Here is a 15,050-nt window from a genome sequence, read left to right as displayed (position 1 = left end):
AGACGTGAGTGGTGGATGCCAACCCCAGCGGTGTGAAAGTGGCCGACATGTCGGTGTATGTACGCTTACAGGGGGCGAACTTGCCAACCACATCGCAAAGCCTCTGCACTGACGGGTTGTGGCGATCTTCTGTCACAAGTTCGCCTGGGACCACGAGGGACTCGCCGTAGGTTTTCTCAGCTATGGACGGGGCGCCGTCGGCCCTGGGAGCGGTTCTCAAACTAAGGAGGACCCACGGCAGCTGATATTTCCAATTCTCGGCGGTGCAGCGGGCCATGAGAGACGCCTTCAGGGACCTGTGAAACCACTCGACCAGGCCATTGGCCGCCGGGTTGTAAGCCGTGGTGGTGTGATGTGTTGTTGCCAGCAGCCAAGCCAGGGTGGACCATAACTGGGTTGTGATGTGGTCCGGGACGCTGAAGCGGCTGACCCAGCTGGAAAGCAGGGCCTTGGCACAAGCGCTGGCGGTGGCTCCTTGCATCGGTGTGGCTTCAGGCCACCGCGTTGAGCGATCTACCACCCCACCATCAGGAGATATCTGGACCCGCCTGATGGGGGAAGGGGCCCGACGACTTCGATGTGGATGTGGCTGAAGCGCCGCTCTGGCTGCGGGAACTTGCCTACCCCGGACTGTGTGTGACGTCCCACCTTGCTGGTTTGGCACTGCAGGCACTGTTTCGCCCAGGACTTGGCATCTTTCTGCACTCCGTGCCAGACAAACTTCTTTGACAGCAGCTTGGCCATTGTCCTGCCAGAGGGATGTGAGAGGCCGTGAGTGATGTCGAATACCTGGCGGCGGCGGGAGACTGGAACCAAGGGGCAGGGCTGGCCAGAACTGATGTTGCAGAGGAGACTTGGGCCCTCAGGGGTGATTTGAGGATGGGGCACGTCCATCCACCTGTTCCCTGGTGAGGGATGTGGTTACCCTGAGCTGTGCGTTCATCTTAGGCTGGGATTTCTGGGATTTTTCTTCCGGGTACCTGATGGACAGGTGATTCTGATGTTCCTGCTGCGAGGTCTTTGTAGCGTGAACCCGGCTGGTGGCGTGAAGATTGTGAAGGGTGTCCCCACCAGGAGGAACGTTCATCTCGACTCTGCACAGAGGCGTCAGGTGAGAAGGGCCTCCGGGGGTTGAACTGCTGCGATGGGCTGGGTCCCTCTAGGACAGCACCACAGGGACTTGCTGGTGGCCGTTTGCTGGAGGGAACTTCCGCGTGCCAAGGCGGTTGCCTCAGGGGGCCGTGCCTGCTGCTGGCGTGATCCCTTTGAGAACTTCCGTCAGGGGATGAACCGCCGGGGATGAACCGTAGTTCACCATCCCGAGGAACTCTTGGACGGCCTTGACGGAGGTGGGGTGGGGAACCTGGTGATGGCTGCGACCTTGGATGTGAGCAGGCGGACACCTGCTGGGGATACCTCGTGGCCTAGGAAGTCTGCTTTCTGGACGCCGAAGGTGCATTTGTTGAAACGCACAACAAGGCCGTTCTCCTGCAGGTGCTGCAGGACTGCCTGGATGTGCTTCTGGTGCTCGCTGTGGGACCTGGAAAATATGAGGATATCATCTACGTAGCAGACGCAGAACTTCTGGTCCTCGAGGATGCTGTCCATGAGCCACTGGAAGGTCGCCCCGGCGTTCCTCAGGCCAAAGGTGAAGGTGAACACATAGGACCCGAAAGGCGTGATGATGGTGGTCTTTGGTATATCCTCTGGTGCGACAGGTACCTGAAAATATGATTTTAGAAGGTCTAGTTTAGTGAATATTTTGGCCCCGTGGAAGGAGGCCGTGAGGTCCTGCATGTTTGGCAGGGGTTAGTGGTCGGGCTCCGTTGCGATGTTAAGACGCCTGTAGTTGCTGCAGGGTCTCCAGGAGCCGTCCGGTTCCTGCACCATGTGGAGGGGGGAGGCCCATGGACTGGAGGCCTTTTTGCAGATTCCCATTCGCTCCATTTCTGCGAATGCATTTTTGGCCTCCTGAAGGCGCCGTGGGGGAAGCTTCCAGAACTTCGCATGTGTGGGGGGCCCTTGGTTATTATATGATGGTATATGCCATGTTTGGCTGGGACCCGGAAACTCCGGAGCTGTGCATATTGGTGGCGATGGAGCAGATGGTGGGCACCTTGGGCCTGAGGGACCGCCAGAGTCGGTGTCGAGGGCGCTTCCAACGTCAACTCCGAAATCAGCAGGAGCGGGGCGTGCATAGTTGGATGGAGATCGGGGGCCTGGTGCCGTAGGGAGGATGGGGATCCGTTGGCGGTCAGAGCTGGTCCGGTTCCTGCTTGAGGTCCTCCTTGGATGCTGGGAAGATCGATCTGTGGCCCCCGTGTCGACCAGCATCATCCTGCGGAGATGGTGTCGCGGGACGAAGCCTAGTGATTCTGGGCCCTGGGTTTTTCGGCTGCCATGGCCCTGCTGGCGCTGCCTCCCCGTTTTTGAACGGGCAAATGAACAGGGCAGCAGGCAGTTCCAGGCATCTTTGCCAAAGCTTGTGGTAGTGGCACAGGCCGGGGATCTCCATTTGTTGTGGGGCGGTGGTCGCCTCCTGGTGACGACGTTGACTTCCTGCTCCGCAGCTTCTTCCTGCTGGACAGCGTTCACTGGGAGTGTGGGCTCCGTTAACCGCCAGCCAGTCTGTCAGGTGCTGCGCCGTTTGGATGAGGGCGTCGAGGGGCATGGTGTAGGGGTGAACCTCGGGAGGAGCTGGGATGTAGACCCAGGAGCTTAATTCCTGCTGCTTTTTGCCCGATAGCGTCGGATCATGCGGGTTGACAGCAAGGTCGATGGCGTGGGCGGCCTGCTCGGCAGGAATAAGGGCCTTCTTCAGGATGTGGTATGTCTTGCAGCGGACACTCGCTGGAGTTTTTTTATACTTCCTCCAGCAGGGCGTTAGGGACTGTGTCAGCCTGCAGGGCCGCTATGGCTCTCAACCCTGCCAGCCACTTCATTGGGTTCCCCTGTGTGAACGGTGGAGGATGGGGATCCGTTGCCGGCGCGGGGATGGGTGTGGAGGAGCGTGAGAGCCTTGGCGAGGGCAGCTCTGAGTCTGGTTCGTGGCTACGAGGGAGGGTCCTGCCCTCCTGAGTGGATGCTGGGAAGATCGTCCGTAAATGACGCTGGTGATTTTCATGGTCCCAAACGCTGGTTCGACCAGCATCACCTGGAGCCAAGACTGAGTCGGATGGGTTTAATGTCTCCAGGCGGGGACACTACTGTAAGAGGTGCAAAAAACGAGTGATTCTGCTTTATTCGAGATCCAGGGTTTTTAGCGGCAGACTGGTGCTGCAATGGCGACCTGATAATAATTAACAATAATTTACAGCGAGCAAGTCCTCCGTCCAATATGGATATAATCTTTTTGAGAACGGGCAAATGACAACAGGGAACAAAATACATACATAGGATTGAAAGTTCCGTGCACCTTTGCCAAACCACTTGTGGTAGTGGCACAGAAAACTTGCTCCGGGAACTCCATTTGTTGCTGACGGGTAGGTGGTACACCGTCAGTGCATCTCCTGGCAGCAGCGTTGACTTCCTTGCATTCCTGTTACTAGCACCTTCTTCATTTTCCTGCTTTGGACTTTCCACCCTCTCTTAAGAGTCGTTTCATAGTGCATCTGGCAAGTGTGGGCTTCTGTTAATCAAACATTTTTACTATGTTTGCCTTTCAGTGCTGAATGTCCATCAGGTGCTAAATTTTATATTCCATTGTATAATATTTCGTTTGGATGTTAAAGGGCATTACATAACTTCAAGCAGGGCATGGTGTAGGTGTGACTGTTTATCTACCAGTGTGGACCTCCGGAATGAGGAGGAGCCATTACCATTTGGTAGATCTCCGGGTAATTTCAAATGTAGTTCAATTCCTGCTGCATATTTTGCTGCCCAGTGATGCAGTAGATTCTGTGGTCTGGGAGTGAAAAGGTACCTCAATGAAACATTCATTATCATGATAACCCCATGACTGGCCTAGTATATTTTAGATCTTTCAGATCATGCCTGAAGCTTTGACTGGGAATGTGTGCTCTTTCAGGTGTGAAGATTTATAAAAGGAAATACCTGTAAGGAAATACCTGTACAGATGATTGTTTCAGTTGAATAATGGAATCCCCTCAAAAAATATAATAATATTACAGTAAACTTTTAATTGAATAACAGTCCTCTCATAATAATACAGTAAACTTTTCATTGTAACCTTATTCCCATATTTGTGATCTTCAAATGTTTCTAGATACTGTAATCTATTGTCTAAGACACATGATCATTTATAGCACATTGCATGCAATATCTGGACCCTCAGCGACCAATCAGTCACTTGCCTCCCAGTGAGGTGCACTGTAAGCATCCTTTCAGCCCCTAGCTGCAACCCCCTTCAGTCCTTTTACTGTACCTCCATTAATATTCTCTTTCTTCCATCTTACTTTCTACCCTCTCCTAATGAATTTTTTCATAGTGGAACTGTGAGGTTTTCTTCCTGTTACTTTCTACTCTCGATTTCCCTTTCAGCACTGAATGCCCTCTTAGGTCCCATTGCTTGGCCTGTGGCCTATATTTGATATTCCATTCCATTCCAGTCAATTGCCTCTCTTTTAGCTGGTATGTTGTAAATTCCCAGATTGGTTTCCCCTCACTGCAGGATTGCCAGTAATTATCATTATTCCCCAATCATTAAAATAGCTCATTCCTGTTACATTCTTTTCAGCCATTTTATTCCTTTTCATCTTTCATAAGAGATGAGAAGTTTGAGTTTTGCAGTCTGGCAGGTAGATAGCTAGCCACTTGTCTTATGAATCTCCAGCCTTGTAGCAAGCAGCTGTTAATGCTGAGTTATTACATCCTAATTTTTCTGAGAACAAGCTTCTCTGTATCTGTTAGCAATAATTCCTGTGTCTTTCTGGTGAGGTTCCTTTGTACAATACAGTATTTTGACATTTATTGTTTTGTTACTGCTGCTCACTGGTTTCTGCTAGATACAAAATTTCAGTGTCTGGAGGATATCTGAATACCACAAATGTGGATATATTAGTAATGAGTTTATGTGGAGAAATAGTTTGTCAAGAAAATGTACTGTGTTGTTAACTATGTTATGTAAATGGCTGTTTCTGTGTACACCTTTTTATTAGAGTTTTTAAAGTTTTATTTATTCTATAGGATATACGGTAATACAGAAATTCAGTTTCCAACCAGTCCTATAAGTTTCATGTTGAATTCTGTTATTGGGTTACTTATTTTATGTTCAAAACAGAGACTTCTGTTTTACATTAGCAAAATTTTATACCCTTATTTTTTTACATTAGACTAATTTCTCACACTTGTGGCTGAGAATCGTTACCTAAATCATCAGTGCTTTTTAGCTGTGTACCTCCTGCTGCAGAGTTTCACTAGGTGTTAGCTGCCAGCAAAGAAACAGGCTTTCAGTTTTTATGCCCTCAGCTTGTGCTTTCAATGTGTTTATGTTCAGTGCAGCTTATTGTTGATTCTTAATGTCTACATTTTCAGTTATGATTGAATTTAATTGTAGTCTGTGTTTTAAATTATTTGAATCATCAGTTTCACCAGACTGTGACAGTGGTCTTACTACTGTATGTGTTAGTAGTCATTATGTTTTACTTAATTTTGCATTTTTTGGTGGTTATGTCTGTTGCATTTTGGAAAGATATACATCAAGTTTTTGCAGTTGTCTAGTTCTATGAAGAGGATGGGTATCTATGGCCTACAAGAAGAAAAAGGTTTGATGGGAAGGGATTAAAAAGAATCGGAAGAATCCTGAAAGGAAGGTTAAGTGCTGAATGTTTTTTTATATGCAAATTTTGACAATGAGCTTAGGATAATAATGATAGATATATTTTGTGGTTCAGCATTGCAGCTTAATGTGATATGTTTTAGCAGTTATTTTTTTTATTACCAGTAAAACTTAATGAGATTTTAGTGAAAGACAACAGCCAACGTTCGTCCATCTCTTCCCTAAGAACTGACAGGAAACTAGATGAAATGATTGAATTAACTGCTGTTACTGCCAGTATCTTCAGATAATGTTTAACTTTTAAACTGATGATGATAACTAAAATTATTGTACTGAATCCACCACTGTAGTCCTGGAATAACTTTGATAGTATGGGTGGGAAAGTGTTTGTAATTTCATCAATTACTTAGAATAGTGTGGCCAAATGTCATTACCCAGATCTGACAGTGACGATGTAAAGAGGTCAGCTCATACACAGGATGCCCAGAGTATGCTGATTTATTGCCGAGATTTGATTCATTTTTGATATTGTGCGGATGGAAAAGTGCCTATGATGGTAGGACAGGTGGTAACCTGGACCAGGTAATACAGGTGATACCAGTAACACACAAGCACGTGATGGTGAGGGTGCTCTGTGATTGGCTACCAACCTAACCGGTTGAACCAAGGCAGAGAAGCATGGATTGTACTAATGCAGGCTGTACAATGTGCTAAAGTTTAAAGTTAGTAATTTACAAGGAATGAGCATTCGACAGGCAAGAAAGGGACAAGGCAGGTTAGTAGCCAATGAGTTTGTTGACTAATTGACAGTGCCAAAAGACAATGAGTGATGAGGACATGATGCGATGTTGAAGATGCAGGACAAGGTGTACTGTCATCAATAGAACCCAAAAACATTTATGTAGCATCAAACATGACCCCAAATTGAGTTTGACATGTTGGAATGCCAGACATCTTGATATATAATAACCTTTTGTAATATTGAGATGCCTGTCTACTAAAGATAGCAGAGGTGACGGATTGACACTGAAGGAGTTTTTGATGGTCTGTTTAATGGAGATAGGACATTTAAGGAAGATTTACACCTCTAAGAATAGCAAACTTTGTCATCTTTTGGGGCTGCAAGTTGTGGTATCATTGATGGTTGTCAGCCAAATTTATACAGATAAGTCTGAGGATAGATTATTAGATTCAACCACTGTAATTACTAATAAGATAAACACAGTCATCCCTAACAGGACTAAATGGTTGTCTTGCCCAATGATTGGCTTTTAAACCTAAATTTTATAATACAATCTAATCCTATTCACTCATCTTGGGAATAAGTGCTAACATTTGTCTCTTGATTAGAAAAGGTATGAGTTTGTAGTTCACATGCAAGAAGGCAAGGACTTGTACAGAGTAATTGCTGAATGGTACGAATTAGTTTCTCCCGGTGGTATCACAAGTATGGCCAACATAAGTGAAATAGAGGCAGCAGCATTCACACTTCCTATGTAAACCTGCAAAAGTTTCAAATTAAAAATATGTCATTACTGAAAATACTATAACACTGTAAATACTGTACTACTACACGTTTTTCAGTTCACTGACAAGCCTTCATCTGCAAAGACAGTTTTGTAGACCATCACAGCCTTTCTTGGATACTCATTATTGGGAACAGTTTTGTCAATACTGTACAGTAATTTTATTGACCTTCCAGATGCCTGCTTTTCTGTCATCTGGTCTCTATGTCTTTTATTTGTTATTCTGTTATGGTTTTGGCCCTGTATATTATCAAAATTTGCAGTCATCCATTAGTCTGACTTGTAAATAATTGTTGTTTGCAGTTATGGTCCAACATATTTGCTAAGAATGTATGTAATTTATATACTGTGCTATAATTTTAAATAGTGAAGTTTTTATCAAAATGTATAATAATACTCCTTAAACCTATAATAATGCTATTTAAAGCTCCTGCTTATTCCATAAGTGGATGTGACAGCTAAACAGATGTATGCATAGGAGTCAGCATGTTAAGCAGAATAGGCCTTAAGTTGCTCTTTATACTTTATTCATGATGGTAAAATTCAGTCACAGCTTTTTGTCACCTCTTCTGACTGTAACATTAGGTAGCTTTCAAGGTATCTAGCTGTGCTGTTTGTTTACTTGGTGAAGGGACACTTCCATAAATGCCCTCCTTGACTTCCCATTCACTACTATCTTTCAAGTTAGAATGTAAGATAAGGCCGTATGGCAATAATACATTGTTATTAACTGAGATTTTTTCAAAACAAAATTCATTTTATAACACAAACCAATCCATTCAGTCTCTGGAAAGAAATGATAGTAAACAGATTGGTGCATATAGTTAGTTCTGAACATACCCACTTCAAAACCCTGGGTAGCCAGCAGCAGGGTAATCACTTTCCTATTGCCTGACAAATAACTGTAAAAAAAGTGGGAACTTATATTGTGGAAAATTGTTAAAAATTTGTTTCATAATAAATAAGTTATTGATAATAGCCTGAATTGCGGCATAGGTGGGAAATATCCAGCTCTGAATGAGAACCAGGGATGGCATACATATAGAACTCCTAGAATTTAGTGAGCAATAGATCCTGTGCCACTAAAATGTAACAAGGAGTTGCATTTGTATCACAGAAACCCCGGTATATGAGAAAGATTCAAATATTGTAACTATATACACTGCATTTTAGTCCATCTTTCACTCTTTCTCATCAGAGAAAAAAGGTGACTAGAAGAGTCTTACACTGCCATAGAGTGCTTCCTTGTAAGATGCCACAATAAGTATAAAGGGTGAGGACTGGAAACATAATGGTGATGAATCAACTGGATTGTGAACCTCAACCAAAGCAGGTTCTCTACCTGTCCCTCTGCTAACACACAAATCGTACCATCTGTGTGTCAAATTTATCAGATAAAAACTTGCAATATTTATTTTGACACCTTCATACACCAAGACCAAGTTAATATCAAGTTAAGCAATGGAGCAGAAAGCTCTGGTGTTGTTGATTAGAACTGCTTCTCCATTTAACATTTTACTGTAGGCCATTGAAACAGCTTGTCTAAGCTAGAATGAGATAATGTGTTTAGTTACTTGGTTATTGACACATTTCATTGAGATAAAAAGTCTAGAGGTTTCTTAATTTGAGTCTAAGGTCATATTAAGTTGGTTTTAATGGGAACATAAGGCTCTGACAGCACAGCCTTCTTAGCAAAACACTGCTTCTTGGCACAGGTCTGCTGTCTAGTTATGGCTGTGTCTGCTGCCATGGCCATGATTATGGGAATAGTAACTGAAGTGATTTCAGTTACTGTGCTCTTAGGATTTGCTAGCATGATTATAATTTCTCCTTGCGAAGTGGAAGAGTCCATCATTTCCCAGTGCTCCTTCAAGATGGCCAAGAAGGGCCCCTAGCATATTTCCAGCTGATGTTCTCAAGCAAAGACTGGAGATGTTCTTAAAAAAGAGAACATTAAAACTATATACAGTAAACTGAATCCTTTATGCCTCCTATTTGTCTACATTTGGAAAGGGGAGGAATGGCACTGGGTTTGCTTTGGTGGGAGGCAGTTTGCACAGATGACAGATCATCTAAAGAAAGCATCTAAGAAACTAAAGCAAAAATCTCAATGGCTGAAGAAATCTTTATAGCCAAATTCTTAGGGTCCTTTGTATGTGCCTGCTAGAAAGATACTTCTCCCATTGGCTGTTACATAGATCATGGACTAAGGTTGTCTCACTAAATGATATGAAAATGATGATGAAAATGAGTGAATTAAGTTAATCATCTGCAAGAAAATCTTGTAATTCTGAGGAAAACATCACGAGGTGATCAGGAGGACACATGCTTGCACATGATGGTTTACTGCTTTTTTTTTTTTTTAACATGGATTGAGTAACTGGGGAAATTCATAGACTATAAAAATTTAGAATGTTATGAGTAATAGGTTTGTTTTGAAACAAATGAAGCATATTTTCAACACAGACTTGATTAACAATAGTGTAGAAATTAATTTGCATCTTAGATATCTGTTGTAATTTTGCCATGAAAGTGATATCCGAAATTGTACTATCATATAGCTTTGAGGCATTGTTATTTCAGCTGCGGACTTTAAACTTATATATTCCTTTTGTAGTTGTACTTCTGGAATTGCAGATAATGAAGAATGTTCTAGTTTCAGTTTCAGCATGTCTGAAAAAAATAACTTATCTGATTATGGTTACCAAAAGTAACTTTCTCTGGTTTAATTTACTCAGTTCACTGATGCCCACTGCCTTCAGAACAATATACTCGAAACGCAATACATGAAATTATTTCTTCTTTTCCTTTTCAGCATTGCCTATTCTAGATGGTGAAGAAGAACATCTGGAGGATTAAGGAGTTTGTGGTCAAAATGAGGCCTGAAACCATCAAGCAAAAAAATGGTTCTCTTTCGATCAAGCACTCATTGGTTTTTCAATTTTTTATTCCCATGGATACTATTGTTTACTGTGTAGATTGATAAGGATATTGTGAGCATTGGTATCAAAGCTGTGCCAAACGACTAAATGTGGAAAAATTCATTTTAGAGAGATTGTTCAGTAACATTTTTTATTTTAGAGAGACTGTTCAATAACAGTCTTGAAAAGACCAAAGATATAGCATAAAAATATTAACCCCCACATAGTTCTGCTTTATGAAAAATATATGAAAGCTGCTGTGCCTTGCTTCTTCAGTGATCTTGCTGACTGTAGGGAAGCTCTTGAACAAACTGGAATGGCAGTTGTAGAACTCTATTTCCAATAAAAATTTTGGTGTTAGGTATAGCATGATAGCTTGAAGGGGTGTTATGAAATCTTTGCTACATATATCGGTAAAAAAATGTTAAAGATTTTTTGTGTCACAACTCCATAATTCATAAATCTGCTCACGTAATCTTCAAATTTCATTAGACTCAACAGTGGAAGAATGACAGTCTCACAGCCCATATGCCACTCAGCCCTTTTCACACTATTTTTTGGTGTTTTTTAATAATTTTCAGCTGATTCAGTGAATTACTTTTATTCTGTGATTAGGGTTTTTTTTTTTGCTTCACTGTGTTGTGTTTATTGTTTATGCCAGCAGTCTTTATCTTCTTTGTGATTTTTACCCTTTCAATGCATTGTTTTTGTGTGTCCACTGTTTTTCATTGTTCCTCAGTGAATGTATAAAGGTCTTCCAGGTAAGGCCTGTCATGCTTTTCTTGTTTTCTCTTCGTAGGGAGATAGGGAGCAGCAGTGGCATAGTCAGTAGGTCCACCCAACCTTACTGTAAGACTTACTCTCAGTGATCAGTCGACAGTGGACATGCTTTCTTAAGAGGAGAATGCCTCATTTCCAGACTACACGAGTTGAGGAAAATTACCGATTGGTACCTGAGGGTCCAGGTGGGATATGTTGTGTGCTATGAGATTTCCACTCTTCTTCTTTATGTCAGACAAAAGATTAGTGAGTCTTTGGACATCCCAAGACCAATGAATGTAGGCATATGTACGTGCACCGATACGTTTGTATGTTAAACTAGTTTTGTGTTATAAAATCTGATGTTCTATTGCTTTTTTTTTCTATTAGATCCAAATAAAACATTTTAATTTTAGCCAATGTATGTCGGAGCGGGGGGCTGTTGACATTTATAGTTCCAAGTTTGAAACTTCCTGCTTTTAAAAATTGGCTTTTCAGATAGGACATTTAATTTTAGTTTTTATTGATAATGAACTCAACATGTAATTTTTATGAGTAATGAAACACACACAAATAACTTTAGTCAAAAGCTCATGAAAACAGTAATTTTCAGAACAAAGATTCTGAAGACCAGATACCTCTTATCAGTTAGTTCCTAAGAAACAATATTTAGCCTTAGATTAAATTCTTAACAGAATATTTAGCGAAGCTTGTACATAGCACTAAGCTGAGATGAAAAAAAGTCATGAAGTAAAAGTTTTTACTGGATTACATTAAAACTGCAAACTCATATACCTCTCAGTGTTGTAAAATGACACCCAGTTATGCTATTTGTAAATGAGCGGGCGAGAATCAAGCATATTACGTCATGCTTTTAGTAGTTGAATCTAGTATGAAGATTCTCAAGACTATTATCAAATCATGGAGTAGTAAACTAGATAACTGTTCAGTAAATGTATGCAAGACAGTCCTGGAAAAATTACATTTTTTTTCTTTACTTTTATACCTTATAAAGACAATGATACAAGGTTCTTACTTTTTAGCCTCTTCATACAGGACTATTTAGCATCCGACCATCTTGGAGAGGTCTGGCAGTATTCTGCAATAATTTAAAGTGTTGGCTTATCTAGTCCCATATCCAAAGTTCCTGCCTGAGAATAATGACATCTTGACAAAAGAGATGCCATACAGGATTAAGTCTTTCTAAAAATTTGATAGAAGCCCCAAGGGCAATACTTCAGATCAGATATATATATATCTGTCCCTTGATCCAAGTTTGCAGCTCTGATTAATAAAGTGCAACTTAACACAGCTCCTTTTTTCTGTGACATCAGAGGAATATGGGTCTAGGAAGCCTTTTTGGAAGTAATTGAAGATGTGCCTATCAACCAAAGTGTAATGGTAATAAACCAATAGCTAAGAGTTTTATTATAAACTGCCAACCGGACTTTAGGTTAACAGACTATGCATTCGCATCACTGAGCCATGTGTCACGTAGGGCAAATCCTTTCATACATGTCCCTGTTTTCTGATTTTTCAAGAGTTTTACGATGTATACCTAATAGTAAGTTTCATTCCACGCCACGATTGCCTGCCTTTAGAGTGGCGAAGACGTGATAGTTTTCCCCTCAAAAGCTTACAAGCTCTGCCAAATGTGTAGCATTTAGTTCCAATACAATGTCTTTGTTATAGTACATAGTTCTTCCCTGGAGTTCTCGCTAGGGGCTCTTGAGGGCTGATGTCCTTTGATGTCAATATTGTTCTCTAGCATGATATTATCAATATATTTCTCACTAATATCGGAGTCTAAATGCTTTCCTTCATACCCACCTTGTGTATCATGTAACATTTATTGCTTTGGGACTCAAAGTTCAACTTTAGGATATAGTAATGCTTAGATTTTGTATGTGAACGTGATTTTTTATAGTTTTATAGATAAATCTCACGATTATTTGCATTTTTGGTGTCTTTATGTACAACAATAAAGCAACAAAGGCTTACCTGTAGTTTTTCTCCAGGACATCACCCTTGCAAGTAAGGGTTAGTTCCTTGATCCATACCTTAATGCCACGTCCGGATAGAATAGTCATCATCCAAACACCTGCCGCATCTTATCCAAGAGGTTTTGTCCCTGAAACCCATTTTGTGGAGTTTCAAGCGCACTCTAAGCATCCATGTTGAAGCTGTACTGAATCTTGTATATCATCTGCAGCAATCTTGAGGTAAGGTGTAACTGAAAAATTTGGAAAAGATAATGTTAGATACTGCTATAGCGCCAAAATCGTAAGTTGGGTTAAATGTAATGGGCCTAATTCATGAAGCCAGAAAATTGATGGAGACAATAGGCAGCAAACAAGGAGTGACAACTCACTCGTGGTGTTTGGGAACGATAGTTTTAGACCTTTTATCTTTTCCGTGGGAGATTTACAACTCTCACGGGCTGCCCGAAGAAGCATGAGCCCGTCCTGGTTCAAGGTAAACACGTTCTAATAAAAGAAATCGATTATTATCTTGTGTACTTGTTTTCATGCAAGAAAAACATATGCATATGTTATATTATTATTATTATTATTATTATTATTATTATTATTATTATTATTATTATTATTATTAAACATGCGCAAGCATTCATAAATACTGCTTTGAAGCCAAAAACTTGTGAAAAGGATAAAACACCGAGAAGACAAAGCAAATAAATAACCAGCAAATAAATTCATTCTCAAACTGTTTATATCACAATGTGTGTTATATGCTAGTCAGTTATATTTCCATACTTTTGACCAGTTTCTTGGTGTGCCAAATGATATATTCTTCATGGTAACTTGAGAGGTATTACTGGCGACTTCCAGCTTATTTTCACTGCACTACAATCTTACTATCTAGGTAACCCACTGACGGGGATTATGGCAGACCCAATTTATCTACAATGATTCAGCAGTAGCCATTTTGCCTGGCTCATTATGTCCCACGTGGTTGGAGAGGGCGCTTGACCACAAACCATAATTGCGAATGGTTAGTTTCTAGGCTACTTTAGCTCGTTTGTGAACTTTAAGCCTTGAAAATTCTTAATTAAGATGGGTATGAGACTAGTGGTTAGTGCTTAGTCACTAAATGACCTCTTCGCCCGTGAGTTTTTGCATGCCTTGGTAGTTTACTGCAAAGCCAGGCTTGATGGAGGATGTCCTATTCATATATGCAACAAAGAGAGGGGTGTCGCCAAAGTCGAGTGCAAATCCATAATAGCAAAGGGAGAGAGTGAAAGTGAAATAATATTAACATTCAAGTTAGTTACTGCATTCTTTTATATTAAGAGAGAAACATGAAATAAATGTTCGTTTGTCCTTGTAGAGACAGAATTATTCATACACGTGGTATTTGATAGGTTGATTACAATCTTCCAGTTCGATTAAGGAAGAAACCTTAAAAACAAAAGAGAAAAAACTAAAGCTGTTGGCCATGAAATAGACTTAATCTTGTGTTCAAATGAAATGCGCTTGCAACAAGAATGAGTTTCGTCCGCAGATTTTACTTTTGTTAATCTTTAAATAAGCTAATATATCCAGTAGTGAGATTCAGCCGAACCGCCTCACGGAATTTTATGAGTTCGGAGAATCGGCTAAATGTAACGACCAGTTGACCAACCGAATAGGCAGCTGTAAGTAGAGTGGAGCGCACTTTAACTCTTAACATAAATTTCATTAAGCATTACCAACAACAACAAAGTCGTTAGATTTCCGCGTCAAAAGCAACCTGAGGCAGTAATAGGTTGATGAACTGTGATAGTTTAATATCAAAGAACAATGAACAAGACAAAGTTCATGGGCTGATCAATTTGCTCGAGCCCAATTCGTGGAATACTGAGGAAGTAGTTGTACCTTGAAGAGCTGCTGAAGAAAATTTGGGGAATTTAGTATTAGTTTTCATCATGAAATTAGTATCAATGATTTTCGAGACTACATGGAAAATGTCTTACAAAATTCTAGCAACCCTGCGAAGGCCGAGGTTCCTCAAAGTGTACAAAAAGCTAAAAATTATCAATGCTATTGCTGTCAGTTCTGCCGAGGCAGAAAGAGAGTTTTCAAGAATGAATATCATATATTCAGATAA

General features: G+C 41.3%; 1 protein-coding gene across 1 annotated transcript in view; it reads left to right on the top strand.

Moving 5' to 3' along the window:
- Positions 1 to 12,943, top strand: part of inc (BTB/POZ domain-containing protein inc) — a 196,900-nt gene extending 183,957 nt beyond the window's left edge. Inside the window, exon 5 of the mRNA XM_067086459.1 lies at positions 10,079 to 12,943. Coding sequence (XP_066942560.1) covers positions 10,079 to 10,122 — 44 coding nt within the window. The 3' untranslated portion in view covers positions 10,123 to 12,943. The remainder of the gene's footprint in view (positions 1 to 10,078) is intronic.
- The last annotated feature ends 2,107 nt before the right edge of the window (positions 12,944 to 15,050 follow it).

This window comes from Macrobrachium rosenbergii, chromosome 42 (genome assembly GCF_040412425.1).
Source record: "Macrobrachium rosenbergii isolate ZJJX-2024 chromosome 42, ASM4041242v1, whole genome shotgun sequence".
Lineage (NCBI taxonomy): Eukaryota > Metazoa > Arthropoda > Malacostraca > Decapoda > Palaemonidae > Macrobrachium > Macrobrachium rosenbergii.
The sequence above is the reverse complement of the archived record's forward strand: the minus strand, read 5'-3'. Positions and strand labels throughout refer to the sequence as shown.